Source organism: Grus americana, chromosome 24 (assembly GCF_028858705.1).
Source record: "Grus americana isolate bGruAme1 chromosome 24, bGruAme1.mat, whole genome shotgun sequence".
Classification (NCBI taxonomy): Eukaryota; Metazoa; Chordata; class Aves; order Gruiformes; family Gruidae; genus Grus; species Grus americana.
The window spans coordinates 7,814,200-7,830,996 of NC_072875.1; the positions used below are offsets into that span (position 1 = coordinate 7,814,200).

Below are 16,797 nucleotides of genomic sequence, written 5' to 3' on the forward strand. Positions count from 1 at the left end.
AATGGAAAAACGTCTGTCCTGATTTCTCCCGGTGTCCAGCCCTGAAAGCTTGGGGAAAGAGTCCAAGAGTTAGGGGGAACAGATGATGATGGTTATCCTTTGAAGCATCTTCTCGACGCCCACCAGTTTGCAGTTTAGGGACTTCCTGAGCTGATAGAGGCATCTTCATCTTTGTGTGTAACAGTCTTTGGATTTTTCTTGAGTGAATTTCCCTAACCGCTTTTAGAAGCTGTTTATATTTCTGATGTCCACATTAGTCTGTGGCAACGAGTCCTACGTTGGTTTTTTTTCTAACTGGATGTTGTGCAAAAAGTACTTCCTAATCTGTTTAGTCTCTCCTTGAATCCTGTTTCTAGTGCTTGTTTTGCTACAATGTCGTCTTTCTTTCACTTTTTCCCTTAAAAGGAGAAATGTATAGGTTCCGTGTGATTGCTGTGAACAATTACGGGGAGAGCCCACGCAGTGCAGCATCTCGCCCTTACCAAGTAGCCGGATTTACCAGCCGGTTTTCCAACCGCCCTGTCGCAGGACCTCACATCGCTTACACTGAAGCCATCAGTGACACTCAGATCATGTTAAAGTGGACGGTAGGTATAATTGTCTCCTGTTCTTGTCACGGTTGCAGGCCAATTTTTACTGCTTTGGCTCTTCAAAGTCAAGGATTGCAGAGTAGCGAGTGGTGGTTCCCCCCATCGAGACTCGGAGGTCATTTCTTCCCTCAATATGTCGTGCTTGTATGGTAGAATGGGGTAACTTAATGGGCCGTATGCCTCTCCAGCCCTTTGCACCCCATTTCCAAACCCTTTTTCCTCCTCGGAGGCAGCCCTGCCTCCCCTTCCAGCTCCCTGGGGATGCCGCACACCACCTCCTCGCGTTATGCCAGATGTGAGCCCAACTGGCAGCGCCCGTGACAGGCTGCAGCCGCCTTGGTCCACCTGCTTTGGCACAGACGTATCGAGAGGCACCAGTGGGCTTAACTCTGTCCGAACCCCCCTTCGTGCCATGAGTCGCGAGCGAGTTGGCTTCATTTCCGGCAATTCCTGCTGCTTTTGTCAATCCAGGCTGTGATGGCTGGAAGCGGGCGCTGCGTTTAAAACCTGCCGTCTTCCCTCGCTTCCAGTAGAGGTTTCACGTTAGAGAAACGTTTTCCTTTCCCCTGTTACCTCGTCTTTTGTAAACAAGTACTTTAAAGTCCTTATTGAAACCCACAGAAATTCTTTGCTCTTGTTTTGAAATCTAACCCGCTGGTATACTTTGGAGGATTTAACGTCTAGAGTTCCCAGTGTTAGTTTGCTCTGCTAGCTCAGCCTGAAGAGATGTTAAGGATAATAAACTTAAAATAACCTCTAGTTCCTCAGGAGGCTGCATAACTTGAAGTAAAATATACTTGAGCTGAATTTTAGAGCGACCTTAACTCTTTCTGAAGCAAAAAAAAATGGTCTTAACTTTTCCATTTCCATTAATCATGCAAATTTTTGGGCCGTTTGTCGTCAGACCCTAATTGACAGTTTGGAAAGTGATGTGGGAGGAAAGCATCAGCCCCAGCTCAGTCTCTTGTCCCTGTCCTACCCTCCTTTTTTTCGACTGGTGCAAGGATTTCAGTGGCAGAGAGCTGTCCTGCAGCCCTGGCGTTGTGCTTGTCCTAGCTGTGTCTGCACATCCGCAGCAACTGATAATCCTCTTCTGCGTTGTAGCTTCTGTGCAAACCTCCCCCTACACCTTGCTTGCACAACCTTATTTAAAAAAAAAATACATATTGCAAGGTGATAAGATATTCAGGGATGACAACTTGGTGGGACTCAATTAAAATTTTTCTTCTCTAGCGCCGTCTTTTAAAATTCTCTTTTAGTATGTTACGTCAAGCAACAACAACACGCCCATCCAAGGATTTTATATCTATTACCGACCTACAGACAGCGACAACGACAGTGATTACAAGAGGGATATCGTGGAAGGTACGGTGCAGCATACGCATGCTTAATAGCACTACTCGATGGGGAAGAACATCGTGTAGCCATGTTGGCTGTGTTTATATGAAATCTAAACTGCTTTTCCCAAACTAAGTCTTTGCAATATATTTCACAGAAGTAGCTAATCTCAACTACATAACATCAAGTTCTGCCCACACATGAACTTGTTTCTTCCTTCTGCAGCCTCTTCTACATGGAAAGTCGAGAACTAAATACTGGGTTTAAGTTTGTCTTGTTACACCGCTGCAAATCCTTGATGCAGATCTATTTAAACTGGTTTAGCTTAAAGTAGTTGAGTCAAGAGTAAGTGGCATAAATGAGATTTAACCCAGGGTTACAGACTGTACTAATAACTAGCTGGCTTTTAAGATGATTTATCCCAGTGTGGATTTTCTAAGCTAGGCAGTGCCTTGTGCGTAATTGCCCTTCTCTCCTCATACCTTAATTACTTATCCTGCTATAAGGAAGTTACTTTTAGCCTCAAGTGCTGTAGTAGCTGCAAACGCAGGTATGTTTGTGCTTCATTTTGCCTTTTAATCAGGTGATTTTTTTTTCCCCCTGTGCATATTAGATCATCATTTTCCTGGAAGAAGTTATTAGATAATGTCTATATTAGTCCAGAAGTGGAAAACCCTTTTAAAAATATTTTACTTAATGTCCTTATTGCTTGGGCTGAGTAAACGTAGTGATCTCATTCTGTCCCGATGACGTTCATTATTTTTTCCCCTCATTTATTTCAGTTACAAGAGGAATGGACCTTTATTTTGAAAATTTTCCCCTGCTAGACAATACTCCGCATAGTACGTTGATGCGTGACATAAGCTTTTGCACACTATAAAGCTATTAAAGATCCAGAGTTTCGGCTTGGAGGATTGCTTTAAAGAAGCTTATGCAGTCTGTACCTTCATCTGCAAATGTATTTTAGCCTTTGCTAGACAGAACTTGTGTGTTTATAAATCTTATACACTAAGCAGTTAGTTGTTTAAGTGGGCTCCACTGTGCTGTGAAATTAGCTTGTTTCTGATTTTTTTTTTTTTCCGACTGTGTGTGTATTGAACTCTTTGTGGCAGTCTGAAACCATTAGCAGCTGCTCTGCTCTGCCAAAGCCTGGAACAGAAACTCATTTGGTGGAAATATTTAAACTTCAACTTTTCTTTACTGTGCTCCCCTAAATTAGCTTTTTGGGGCGGCAGGGGGGAAGAGAGCTATTTTCAATTAAAGTGTGATTGGAAGCATTTGATCTGAAATATGTAGAGAAATGTGTGACTTAAGGTATTGTTTCCATAAATCACTTGGTCTTCTCTTTTTTTCCCCCCTCTGTTACCTTTGAATTAATCTGTCTGTTTTTTGACAGGGAATTTTATCTTGAAATGACTGCATGAGTTGTGGAAAAAGTGTTGTGATGCCTGTATTAGTTAAGTACTTGCCGTAGGCTTTCCTTACGGTTTCCTGTTAAGTCTTGTCTTTCGAGACATTCAAAACTCGGCAGAAAAACTTTTTTTTTTCTTATAAATGCCGCTACAGGCAAAATCAGATTTTATTTAAAGAAAAAAACCCAAGCACAAAGCTTGACTGAGATGGCTCCTCGGTATCTTTAAGCAAAAGCAAAGCAAAATCAGCCCTGTCCTGCACCGATGGTCTGAATTTCTCTCTTTTGAGGGTCCTGGAGATTGAGTTTTAAATGTAAATGCAGTCTGATGTCAGTTGTTTAAATGTTTTTCCTTGCTAATGGTGCACGAAGAGGACAGTTGAAGTGCCTGTACTGATTCCAGTTCCACTAATGGTTTGAAGCGGAAACCTAAAACCTGGTGTAGTAATTACCGAAAGGAATGCTTGGGGGTGGGGGCGACGGGAAAACCGAGTATGAATCTTGGGAAAACGTGCGATTTTGGGAAAGGCCGGTTCCAGCTTCAGCCAGGGTTTGTCTGCCCTCACTTGGGCCGCCCGGCACGCAAGGGACGGAGCTCCGACCGTGCGGTGCATCCCTTCCTGAGACCCCAAAACCGAGATGGGGTCCTCCTGGGTGCCCCCTGCCCTTTTTCAGCCAGACAGGGGTATCTGTACCTCGGCTTGGGTCCCGGGGAAGTTCCAACTGAGCCACGGTGACAGCCCCCGCCAGCCGAGCAGGCTTTTTTTTTTTTTTTATTAATGCTTAAATCAGTAGGTGGTATGACAGTTTCTTAGAAACAGTGGAAACAGTTCAAGGTGGTATTTTCCAAGAAGGATTAAGAGCGCTCAAACAGTTAATTAAACTCCCTTAAAAAAAAAAAAAAAGGAAAAAAAAAAGGAAAAAAAAGGGTCGCTGTTTATTAAAATTTGTCACAAGCCCGTGAAAGTAAAAACTGAGAGTGATTTATATTGAAGCGCTCAGTACTTCAGGAGGGTGTCTAAATGAAATGCTGGCTGGGAGCCAGAGATGACAAAACCGTCCTATTAGAGAAGATTGCTTGGCTTGGGATCCGGCTCTGCAGGGGCAGGCAGCGCGAGAGACAGCCTCGCTGTCTAATTTTGTTTCCTAGTATGTTTAATAAAATGCACGTTCAATTATTTGCGGTTTCGGCTAAGTTGAGCAACCCAGATGTATCGTTCCTGCAAAAAAACGGGTGGCTTCAGTCGCTACCTCGCATCTCTAGGCATCCTGCAGGATTGCAAACTGGGAGAGGGTCTTACCACGGCGAAGTTTTTCCCCTCTCCCGAGTTTACTCTGTTTTCTGTGCCAGTTTTTCCTTGTTGTTTGCCCTGCGTGTTGTAAATAACCGGCATAACCCATCCCAAACCCATCCCTTCAGCAGTTTCATATTTAAGATGCAGAGAACTGCTGTTGATTTTAAACGTTCAGATGCTGCAAACTTGGATGTCTCTTTTTGGAGTTTAGCAACTTCTGGTTTTTGTAGAGAAAGAGATGTTTGTAAAAATCAATTGAAAACACTGAAAATAACCCCTCCTTTTTATATAAAAAAACCCTTGTATTCATCAAAAGGTTCTTCTAAATCTATTTCGCAAGACAATGAGAGTCTCACGATTTCAGGTAAGTCCATAAATTCTTAATAAAGACTTTTGTGCTAACAGGAAAAGCTGCAACACCCCTGCATTTTATAAAGACGCTGCGACATACTCGTACCTAATTCTGGCTCATGCAAGTAAATGAAATCCAGTTGCTTTATTTTTTTCTTCCCTCCCGCCCCCCCATAGGTACGAAGCAATGGCACTTGATAAATCACCTGCAGCCAGAAACATCTTACGACATTAAAATGCAGTGCTATAACGAAGGTGGTGAAAGCGAGTACAGCAACGTGATGATCTGCGAAACCAAAGGTGAGCACCGAAATAGCACGTCTGCTCGCCTGCAGGACCCTGCGGAGGTGGCGTCTTGTGGCATGAAATATCCGCTGGGTTGAATTTTTTTGCAGTGCACAAGTCAGCTGCGATGAGGACGGTAATTTTCTGGAATGTTTTGGAGGATTGTTTTGTCTTCCGAAGCTGGGATTGTTTTGAGCATATGGAAACTGATATTTTGCACTCCCCAGAAAGGCTCTTAGCAGAGCTCTGCAGATTTGCCTGGCCTAAGAGATAGTATTGTTGTTCTGGGTTGGGTTTTTTTTTTTTTTTTTTTTGCTGTGTTGATAGCCTCCCCTTAGAAGACAACCATGCTCTTGAAGATGACAGAATTGATTTGTACGTCTGTTTTATGTCTTCGGGGCTCCGTGACACGTTGTATAAGTGCAGACCACAGCAATTGATGGTTATGTTGGCTGCCTCCATCGCTAATCCTGCATGCCTCTGGCACAAAGTTTGTACTGTTCTCTGGAAGTGTCAGATATGGCAGTCACATTTATTTTGCGAAGAATTCCTGTCTCCTTTAATCTCTAAAACCAAGTAAGGCTGTAAAGGGAAAATGCAGACAGTAAACTTCAAATGCAGTGCTATGAAAAAATGTTTTTAAGAAAAGAAAAAAAGAAGAAAAGCCCTCTAGGAGCGGAAGCATCAAAATTTAGTGAAGTTAGTAGTGAAGCCTTTGAACGAACGGCTAGGAGCTGCAGGCTTTCAGGCTACACGCATGGTTGGTTTTCCTCCTGCGAGGAATATAACTTTCTTCCCTAATTTTAAAATTGGCAAGCTGCAATCTGTCATTCATACTGATTCTTCCTTAAAACGCATCTCCTCCAGGCTTGCGGGGGTGATCCAGCTGATCTATCGTTGGAGGTGCTGGTGTGTCTCTGACCAGCTCCGCTCCTAAGCCAGGCACCTCTGTTAGGGTTTTAGTGCTGAAAACTAATGTAAATTTAATTCCTGGGTTCGTTTTCAGTGATGTTCTGCTCAGCTCTGAGTATCTGAAATAGGATGGGTTTGAAAACGGGGTTAGCAGGGTTCACGTCAGATAAAAGTAGGTCATCTGGCAGCGGTGAGGTGATAGAAATGCATGTTGTGGTTTTTCCTGACCTCAGAAGGGGAAAGATTTGCGCTCTTTCAAGTTGAGAGCTAGCGCGGTTCTAGCCATGCGTACGTCGAGTCGCTCGTTAAAGTTTCGAGTGACCTCAATGAGAGGGTTAGCAAGCTGGAAAATAACCATTTTCCAAGGCAAATAGTTATTACCCAATAGTACTTGGCCTTCTCGTCACAGGTTTTAATATTGACTTGGAAGCTTTCTCTTTGAGGCATTAGGATTTTAACTTGGCAGTAATTGTTTTCATTTCATAATGAAAAAAACGCATTCAGAAAACGCATTTAGCGAATGTACCCCTACCTGTCTCTCTATTTCAGTGAAACGCACGCCGGGAGCGTCTGAATATCCAGTGAAAGACCTGAGTACGCCACCGAATCCCCCCGATCGGGTTGGGGGAAGCGGAGCTGGGCCTTCCAACGGCCCCGTTCGGAGCAGTGACATGCTGTACCTGATCGTGGGCTGCGTCCTTGGGGTCATGGTCCTTATCCTCATCGTTTTCATTGCCATGTGCCTGTGGAAGAACCGGCAGCAAAACGCCATGCAGAGTGAGTTTTTTCTGGTTTCCTTTCATGATGAAAATACTATCGGAGTAAAATTAGTAACATTCATATTACATTTTATGAATGGGAAGCAGTTTCCTGTTATAAGCCAACTGGAGCCTCTATTTATATTATTTTTGTACTTTCTAGGTGTGTCTTGGGTGAAGATTTGTTTGGGTTTGTGGTTTTTTTTTAAAAGAGCAGCCATGTTTCCATTTCTTTGCATTGCTGCTGGCTGCCCTGCTGCATTGCTGTACAGTGGTGCTGCCGTTTCACACCCCAAGAACGGTGTGGGCACAGTTGCTTCAGCTTATGTTTAACTTTAAGCACCTTGTATAGGTTTCTGTTGCTCGCGGTGGCAGAACTTGGGTGTAATCGTAAGTACTTGTTAAAACGCGGAGACTTAAACCCCGTATTTCTCCCTCTCTTGTGTATGTCTGGAAAGAAAAAGAACTTGCAGCGCTTGGAGGACAAATCCCTTGTTACCTCTCAGTCCCTTCACAGTAAAATGGAATTCAGTGCCCAAGAGAGCTGTTAATAGGGAAAACCTGTCTGTTTTCAGGTAGACTTGAGCAGACCCGCTTTGCAAGGTGCTCTGTACCCCCAAACGATTCTGCGCTAGCAGAACCCCTTCACTCATCTTTTCTGTTCATAATGCATAAATCAGCCTTGCTTCTTCCACAGCCTGTGGTTATTTTTAAATTTCCTTGCTCCCTGACAAAGAGAAATGGAACAAAACTGCTTGCAAGATAAGATAGTGTCTTCAACTGCAGCCCAGAGATATTTTCTGGAAGTAGTTTGTAGCAGATAGCAGAGGGTCTATTGATTACACAAGTGGCCCGTTTTTAGGACGCTCTTCGTAGTGACTGACGTCAGCTGAGTCCTTTCAGACCAACATTCCCAGTCTGTTCTCCAGGATGTGGCTCTTTTCCATTTCTACATTTGTATACTAAGCACTTCGATATTACAGTTAATTTACAAAAACTGTAGAAAGAGAAAATAAGTTTCTTTTGTTTCTTAGAGACGCTCGTTTAACTTCTCATTTGGCAATAAATATGCTTTCGGTGATAATGTCTTTTGCAGAATATGACCCTCCTGGCTATCTCTACCAAGGGGCGGATATCAACGGGCAGATGATCGAGTACACGACCTTACCCGGCACCAGCCGAGTCAACGGCAGCATCCATGGAAACTTCATAAGCAACGGCGGCCTCGGCAACGGCTGTCCTCACGTCCATCATAAAGTTGCTAACGGCGTTAACGGGATGATGAACGGAGGAGCCGGGCTGTACCTGGGACACACCAGCTCCCTGTCCAGGACGCACGTGGACTACGAACATCCCCACCACCTTGTGAATGTAAGGTCTTACGCCAGGTGGAAGGCTCAGCCGTGGGATTTATTCAGAGGTTGTGGAAGCAGACTTAATTCAGGTGGGGGAAATACTCATCCATTGATGACAGCCAGTTCCACTAAATTATTTAAACCCAGAGGAGGCAACTGGGCTGATATTTCTGATCCAAACATCATGGTTTTCATTGGAGAATATCAGATGACAGCAAGAATTCCACTTACTCTGGGAAATCTGTCTCTACCCTCCTCCTAACAGCATGTAAGCTCTGAGAATGCTTCAGTACTGGGCTGAGATACTTTACTTGTACATATGGTATTTCTCAATCTTCAAGTTAAATAGATTTAATTATAGCTGCTTATTCTGCAGCTTTATGGATCACCCGTTTTTCCCCCACCTGTTTCAGATCTGTAACTCTAAGCAATGCTATTAATTATGGCAAAGCACGAATGTAGCAGGAGGTTCCATAAAATAAAATGCCCCATACATCTCAAAATGCAGCAACATAATAACGCTGTCGTCTTTTTTTTTTTTTTTTTTTTTTTCAGTCCCTTGTTTGTGTCTGTTGAGACAGGCTCGTTTTTTGTTTTGAAATTTAAAATAAAATTAAAAACTAATTGAAGTCTGTGATCCAGCCTTTGTACGCTGTGGAAAAATACTTCATTTGCTGAAATGTGTCCCGTTTCCAAGAGAGAATAATGATTTCATTATTGTCTATGGAAACAGATGGCTTGCATTCAAGCTTACTAAACTTACTCAAAACTGTGAACATTGCCCAGGAAAACTGAAAGAAAAAGTTCAAAAGTCTGAATAACCCATGCTGTTTCTGGAGGGAAAAAAAATGGGGCTATTGTTTGTGTTAGTAATTGAACACAAGCACTTCATTTTATTGAACAACAAATTAGCACTTGCACAGTAGTTGCCACTTCAGTTAACTCCAGCTTTGAGTCCAGCCCAGTTGGTTTTGCACCTGATTCCATCTTTGCTCTGCTCATGTAGCAAAAAAGGCCATTTTTTGGCTGCTTTCAAGAGCAACCGAGGCCCAAACCGTGTTTTTTGGACCTGTCCAACCTCCCGGCGGGTGAAACTCTCCAAAAGTCTCCAACTGTACAAGAAAGGAAGATTTTCGCAGTGCTCGTGAGAAAGCTTGGGGGCTCGCATTGATGTTTTGTCCCTCTTATTTTTATTTTTTAATTTTTTTTGAAGGAAATTTGCACGTGGTAACAGGTCTCGGCGCTTGGAGCTCCTCTGCGCCACGAGATGGGACGTGCGATGCCGCTGTCTCGTTACAAATCGTTGCCTGGGTTGAGGGTTGGGTTTTTTTTCCCCCCTCCGTGTCATAGAAAGTTTTGAGTCACGCAATCTCTTCCCACCTAGAAGGACCGGGACTGGCACACGGAGGAACAGGATGTTCTCATCCTCCGTTAGGACTCTATTGTTACATTGATTGGGCTAAATGAGGAAGAGAGAAACTGGCCAGGATGGCAATCAAGACTAATTAGGCATTTCCTCAGTGCTCCCTATCGGACTGAGCGGCCTCAAAACTGTAAGGATAAGCCCTGTTTTTGCAGAAATAGGGATTGTTAGAAGTTACCTGCTGCTTGAAATCTCAAAAATCAGGTGAGCTTTCCCAAACTGGCTCCCCCCCCGAAAGGCAGAGTGGTAGCCTGGCTCCGCAGCGCCGTTTTCGAGCATCAGTGTCCGCCTAGTCTTTAACAATGAGGTATGTGTTAATCTGGGCATTTTTACTTGGTTGTAATGGCCCCTTCAGCCAAAACTAACAACACAAAATCCCTCTCGCCCAGAGTCATTGCTGGCTGAGGAATTACCCCATCTGTAAAAATATTAAATGTTTCAAAAATCAGTGTAGCAAAGTAAACTGATCTAATCGGAGTAATTACAGGAAAGTGGGATGGGTTTATGTTGTGACATCAGCCCTGCAAATTTAATACTCTGTCTCCCCGAATGGGCACAGTTTGCTAATGAACAGCAATTTGCTTTCATGTCTGTCATCGGTGTTAAAAATAAACATATTTACAGTGTGTTTATTAAATTAAACCTGAGTGTATTAAGCCGAAAACAGAACAGGGAAATTACCGCATACTTGTCTAAGCTGCAGTTATTTACTTTTCTCTGACACACGTGCTGGCAAAAACCCTCCGCTTGACTTCATATAATAGCTCAGTGTTGCCGTGCCACGTTACGGGGCACGGATCTGAAGATTGATAAGGTGATTCGAGTTTGAAAATGAAGTGAAAGGGCTTGGGCCACTAGCTCGAGCAGACCTGCCTTCTCGGTGACCGTCTCTTGTTCGAATAGCGATTGATTTTTATCTTTTTTTTATTTATTTTTTAATCCTTCCTGCTGCAGGGCGGCGGGATGTACACAGCGGTGCCGCAGGCTGACCCCTCCGAGTGCATCAATTGCCGAAACTGTCGGAACAATAACAGGTGATGTAAAACTCATGCAAAGGCAGGACCGTCGCGAGCAAAAGCCCTCGCTCCATGCGCTCCGATAAAGCCAGGGCAAACGGAAGCGGAGAGCTTGAGTCCCGGCTGAGGGTACAGAGGAGCTCGATATCAGTGTGTGACTCAAGGAGAGCGGTTGTGATTATCTGTGGGATGGAATAAAACGAGTTATTAAACCTCCAGAGCTCATTTTACTCAAAATACTCCTCTGATGCCCTCTAGGAAGCAAGGCAGGTTGGGCACTGGATATTTTTGTTTTAAAAAACCTCCTTGTTTCCTGCGTTTTCTTCAGTTTTGAGATAACAAAATAATTCCATATGGAGTTTGTCAAATAGGATTTAATTGGTCTTCTGTATTTTACATTTCCTGCCATTCTCTGAAGAACGCCAATGAACTAGAGTCGCAGCTTTGCTTTCACAGCGCTATTCTTTATAAAACATGGGATTTGAGGTTCTTCAGGAGCGGTTCGGCCAGCCATTGTCAGTGTGGGATACTTTTTTTGCGTGAGAAAAAGGATTCTTGTCTAGAATGAGGGAAAAATCTGTCTTCTACATTTTAGCTGGGAGTCTGGATTTTTTTTTATTAGGTTTTTCACTTTTGAAAGTGTTAAAGAATATCCTTCCAGGTTTCTAACTGAATCTCTGGTTATTTTAATGACTAAAAATAGGACTGAAAGTCAGACGTGCTGGACTGCTCTGACTGGTAAATTTTCTGTCTTATTAAAATTGTCAGCTGCCTTTAGGTGTACATCTGGAGAAGTCGAGTCGAAATTAAGCTGTTGTTGAAGGCAGAAAACCTGTTCGCTTTATTTTCATGGTTTTACTTTTGAAAATATAATTTATAATAGCCTTTAAATTCTTCCTCCTTCCATAAATACACACGTGAGAGTGTGATGGAGACGGGCTGCTACTTGCAGGTAGAGCTGGTACTATTTCCTTACAAGCCAATTTTCTGTTTTCAAGGCAGGCTGTGTAACAGCAGCCATCAAGATGTGTTCTGCTGGCAGTAATTTGCAACATGCTGTATGCGTTACGCCGTAATCAAGAGCTTGCCTTCCAGTTTTAAGTATATTTAAATTTTTAATTGCACTTTTCCCCCCCCCCCCTTAAGAAAGCAGAGAGAATGGGTTCCGTCCTCTGCAACTCATTCCTCCCAGATGGGTCATCAGCAGGGTCTGAACTTTGAATTTTCACATCCCCGTTCTATATTTGACCGCTTGATAGAGAAACAAGTTGTCCTTTACAGCTGCCTACCCCAGAGGGGACCATTAACCTCCGTTTGGCAGGAGAGCTGCGCAGCCGGGACTGCTCCCTTCCCTTCCTGGGGCTGGGGGGACGGACGGAGGACATGGGAGAGGGGAACGGGGAGGACCAGAAACGTGCCTCAGCATTACACCCGGGACCAGGGAGCTGGATGCGTGGCCGGGGGGGAGGAAAAGAGGAGGAGGAGAAAGACCTGGTGGGTTAGCGCGGTCAAGCTGGTAGGTTTTGGCAAGCGGGAGTTTGGGGCTAGGAGTCTTTTCCCTGTCTGTGTTCGACCTCTTGTTTGCACAGAGAGGACCCGTGCCTTGTCCCACCCTCGAGTTATTGCACCTTGTGTACTCAAACCAGGCAATTCCCTCCCCAAAACACCCGCGGGATGGCAGAGGAAGGTCGGGAACACCTCTAGCAGGGTGCTGGTCTCTAACTCGTGAGCATTTCAGGTGCGCGTAGCCGTGCTCGTACGTTCCGCCTCGGCGCTACTAATTCCTAAAATGAGCCTATTTCCACCGAGTGCCTGGAGTTGTTGCCGATTCGGGTCGAATTTAGCAGTCGTTTGAGTTGTGACCACGTGCAAATGAATCCTAAAGGTTTTAGCGTATTTAATAGCCGGCTGCTATGGCTGTTTTCAGCAGTAGTCATCTCGGAGCAGGTTTTATTATTACGGTGGTGAAATCCCTCGGTCTTCTGTTTAAATTAGCACTTTATGCTCTCGTAACTGCTCGTGGAGGTTTGCCAGAGGTAGAAGTTGCTGAAACGTGGATACCCGCTTTGCTATTGTGGACAAAGCCGGTAAGACGAGTGCGGTTTACGCTTGTTACGTTAGGATTGAGAACTGATTTTTTTTTTTTTTCTCCTTCTTCTCTGGTGCTTTTGCACAAAAACTTTCTAGATTCCTGATGGTTGCAGAGGAATTTACGTTTTTGCAGATCTCTCTTCTTTGCAAATTGGCTTTATTCTGGTCAGAAATCTGAAACGAACGTTTCAAATAAACCAGTGTCAGTCTGGTTTTCCAGCTCTTTAAATTATGCTGGTGTGGCCTTTTAAGTCAGATTATAGTTTGGTAGGATTTTAGCACTGAGAATTGATAGAAAAACGTGTTTTCTGCAGCAGGAATTTTACATCGCTGTGCACACACACGCTGCTCTGGATATACCGATGGCTAGTTTCCATCAAAATGTGGTTATTTAAGCTTAAAAAGCTGAACTGCTGTCTTGAAATATCATTCAAGCCCGTATGGTGATACAAAGAACTGCACCGACCTCTGTGTCTTTAAAAAGAAAGCCCTGTAAACATGCAAAACCAAACATTTAAAATGAGTTCCTCTATGAATATTTTTTTTTTAAATAATAAGTGAGTGCAGTCAAAACCTCTGCGGAAAGAAATGCAAACTAATAAATGGATTTGTTTGAAGACCAGATGTGTTTCATGTGGATTCTTCGGTGGCTTCTGTGGTATTTCGGTACTTGGAATAATGATTTTGGAGGCAGTTATGGGAGCGGAAGGACAAAATAGAGGAGAGAAGGTTGAAAATGAAGGTTGGTGCTGCTCTGTTCCATGGCGTTTGGGACTCCCGGGGCGATCCCCCCCTTGTCCCATGATCTGGCTTTGCCAGTGAAAAATCTGCCAGAGGGGAAACTTGCTCCGGTTTCCTCCTCTAGAAAGTTTATTTCTGTTTTTTGTGGATGTTTTGTTGCTCTTTCAGTTCTGGCGGTATCGATCGCGGTTTTCAGGTGAAAGTATGAACTGAGGACTCCAAGCGAGTTTGTAGGACAAGTCCCTCAAGACTGATGGTTTTATGCATCGCCACGACCGTTGGAATGGAATAAAAGTGCTTTGGGGGACTTTGGGCAGGACCTTACTGTGATTTCCAAGCTTAATGTCTCCCAGTTTTAAATCCAGCTGCTTTGGTAGGCTCTGATGGCTGGTACCCTGTCACTGATGATGTCAAAGTCCATCTTCTCCCCTCTTCCAGCAATATAACGATCAACTCTGCGTACTTTTGGGCCAGAATCACTCTAAAACCCCACGTTCTGCTACCAGATAAGCACCTGAAAAGCCAAATCCCAGCTATTGATTTTTACATTTCAAAACCCCAGTGCTTAGGGAGCATCCCAGTAATAACCTGTAGCAAGACACATTAGGCTGGTCACCCTGAGCAGAGCGGGCAGTGGATATAATTAAATTTGGCAGCAAAAAAGAAAAAAAAAAAAGTTAATGCTCTGAGTTGTATCTGTATCAGCATCTAAAAAAACTTGAAGCCTGTTTAGCCTTCTCAGGGACGTTTGAGGGTATCGCTGGCTCGCGGTGGGTTTGAGCGCTCTCCGTCCTTATTTCGGTGCTTTTCTTTTATCTGCGGATCCACCTCTGTTCTGTGCCATGCAACACGGAGCGTTTTGGGGGTTAGTTTCCCAAAGTCGATGGCAGCTGTACAAGTGAACCTTTTACTTCTGCGGTAATTACGGTTTTGTATAAAACCATGCTGAAGTGTGATTTTTTGGGGTGGGGGCTTTCTTATGTAGGAATTGCTTCTAGAAATGTTTGCTGAGGCCACGTTGTTCACGGGGCTCCGAACGCCTTAGGCATTTGCAATGGTATGCGTGTCTCTTAAGGTCCAGCTCCTTTTTGTTTAAATGTTAAATAGCTTAGCTGTAACAATTGATTTAGCAGTTTAACTTAATTTCACAGCCTTATGCACGTATTGTAGTGCTGCAATCTGAGCCACGCAGCAGAGGGAGGTTTATATTTTATAATACTGAATATATTTTTCTAATTTGCGTTCACTCCGATAACGTTTAGCATTTATTTTCCAAGGTACTTAAGTTTGCTGTTTGGGTTTCAAACTTGAGCTCTTTTTCTTGGCAGTGAAAACCTGTTTTATGGGGCTGCCTTGATGGAGAAACGGACTCGCGAGTCAGGTCATCAGGTCGCAATCGATGGGGGAAGTAACCCAGCGCACGTTCCGAATGCTTTCGGCTGTCTGTTGGGATTCAGAAATGCTCGATCCTCTTCTTAATGTCAGGATTGATCCAAACATATACGTAAAACTTACTTGGCAGGCTCCCTGACTGTTGTTACAGTGAATGACACATGGGAAAGTGCTTAAAAATTGCAGTTTCTCAAGATACGTGGTAGAAAGAAGCAGCTCGGAGTAACCCCTCTTTGGCTTGCGTCCCGTCTGCAGGTGTTTCACCAAAACCAACGGCACTTTCAGCAGCAGCGCGCTACCCGTCGTGCCCATTGTAGCACCTTACCAGCAGGACGGTTTGGAGATGAAACCCCTGAATCACCACGTCATGGTGGCCATGTGCTTGGCCTCCACCGTCCCGGAGTGCGGCGCCCGGCTGGAGGAGGACGGCAAGGAGAAAGCGGAGCATCCCTGCTGTCGAGATGGCTTGAACCGGCTCTCTGTGGATTACACAGACGGTAAGGCATTTCGTTTATTGTGGAGAAGCTAGTAATTAAGCCCACAAATAGACCTGGCTTTTCGAGAAAGATTATGCGTCCCCCCTTTCCCATCGCAGAAAAGGGGAGCAACGATGCTCAGGTGCCCGTGGCTGTCACGGCCTCATGATCGATGCCTCTTAACCCCAGCGGGCTTGCTCCAGATAACGAGGCTGTGATTGATTTATGCTGGCTCCCAGTTGCCTGCACCCACAGCACACCCGTGGTCTCCTGAAAATGCTCCCTAATGGAATTTGCCCTAACGAGCCGGCATCCGTGACTGCCTAGAGCTGTCAGGCACAGAAATGTAGGTGGGAGTTGGGCTGGCGTAATCGGCATGACCTATTTGATATCGGTGCTCGGCTTGATGGGAACAAGCCTGAGCTCAAAGTGCATCACCCACTTTTATTGGTCTGAATTTTTTGGGCTTGTGGGTCCATTGAGCTGGAAGAAGAAATGATCTACTTAAAAAAACCCCCAAAAAAACCCCAACCCGCCCTGCTCTTGCGTTGCAGGTGACAACTGCGTGCACTCGGAAACGTCGAATCACGTTTTGAGCTGGAGTCCCCTTATTCTGCAGCCTGTTTCGAAGGACTGTAAGGAAAAACCAGGATGGAATTCATCCGGAGTCACCTTAAACGGTTCTGGGGACCTTCGGCAGCTCCAGCTGCAGGAAACCTGAGGAAGTGACCGTTGTCCCCACTTAACGCCAGTAACTGCACGTCGCTGAAAGGGAGTGATGGAGGGATGTTAATTATAACAGAGAGAGTCACTATTTATTTTTTTGTAGTAGTGTCATATGAATGTATCTTGTTTTTAAAAAAGGTTGCCTTTTTATATTATTTATGCCTTGAAATTCCTTCCCCCTCCCCCCCCCCCCGCCCCGCACTGCGAAACTAGCCTGGTTACGTGTATAAAAAAGAATTGTAATAATATAAAGAACAACGATGGGAAATACGGAGTGTGTTTTCCGCGACGTGTTACCAGCGCGACAAGCACTTCCGAGGAGTCCGATACAGGGGTTTAGCGAAGCGGGGTGATGCTTATGGCCGATGGCAGCTCGGCGTCGCGGTACTCAAACTGTCCTGTCCTATTTCGGTCCCTCCGGGAAGAACCCGGTGGGTAAATAAGAAAATAAATAAGAAAAATCAACCTGGGCTGAGTCCGTCCAGCGCAGCTTGAGAAGCAGAGCTGAGTTTCGCGACCATTTGTGTCTTTAGGCGTTTGATAACCCTGATACTTGCAGAAGCGCGGGTGAAAATCCAGCCTGTCTCACCTTCCCGCTTGCAGAACACAAAATCCAGTTTAGCTCCTTGGTTTTGAG

The 16,797-nt window shown here is 44.5% G+C and overlaps 1 protein-coding gene across 2 annotated transcripts in view; it reads left to right on the plus strand.

The window, feature by feature from the left end:
• CDON (cell adhesion associated, oncogene regulated) overlaps nucleotides 1-16,427 on the plus strand; it is a 52,274-nt gene extending 35,847 nt beyond the window's left edge. For both annotated transcript variants that reach the window (XM_054803238.1, XM_054803239.1), the window contains 8 exons: nucleotides 406-587; nucleotides 1,850-1,955; nucleotides 5,163-5,285; nucleotides 6,732-6,959; nucleotides 8,037-8,311; nucleotides 10,673-10,752; nucleotides 15,214-15,455; nucleotides 15,989-16,427. In XM_054803238.1, the coding sequence (XP_054659213.1) occupies nucleotides 406-587; nucleotides 1,850-1,955; nucleotides 5,163-5,285; nucleotides 6,732-6,959; nucleotides 8,037-8,311; nucleotides 10,673-10,752; nucleotides 15,214-15,455; nucleotides 15,989-16,155 (1,403 nt within the window). In that variant the 3' untranslated portion in view covers nucleotides 16,156-16,427. The remainder of the gene's footprint in view (nucleotides 1-405; nucleotides 588-1,849; nucleotides 1,956-5,162; nucleotides 5,286-6,731; nucleotides 6,960-8,036; nucleotides 8,312-10,672; nucleotides 10,753-15,213; nucleotides 15,456-15,988) is intronic.
• Nucleotides 16,428-16,797: the final 370 nt, after the last annotated feature.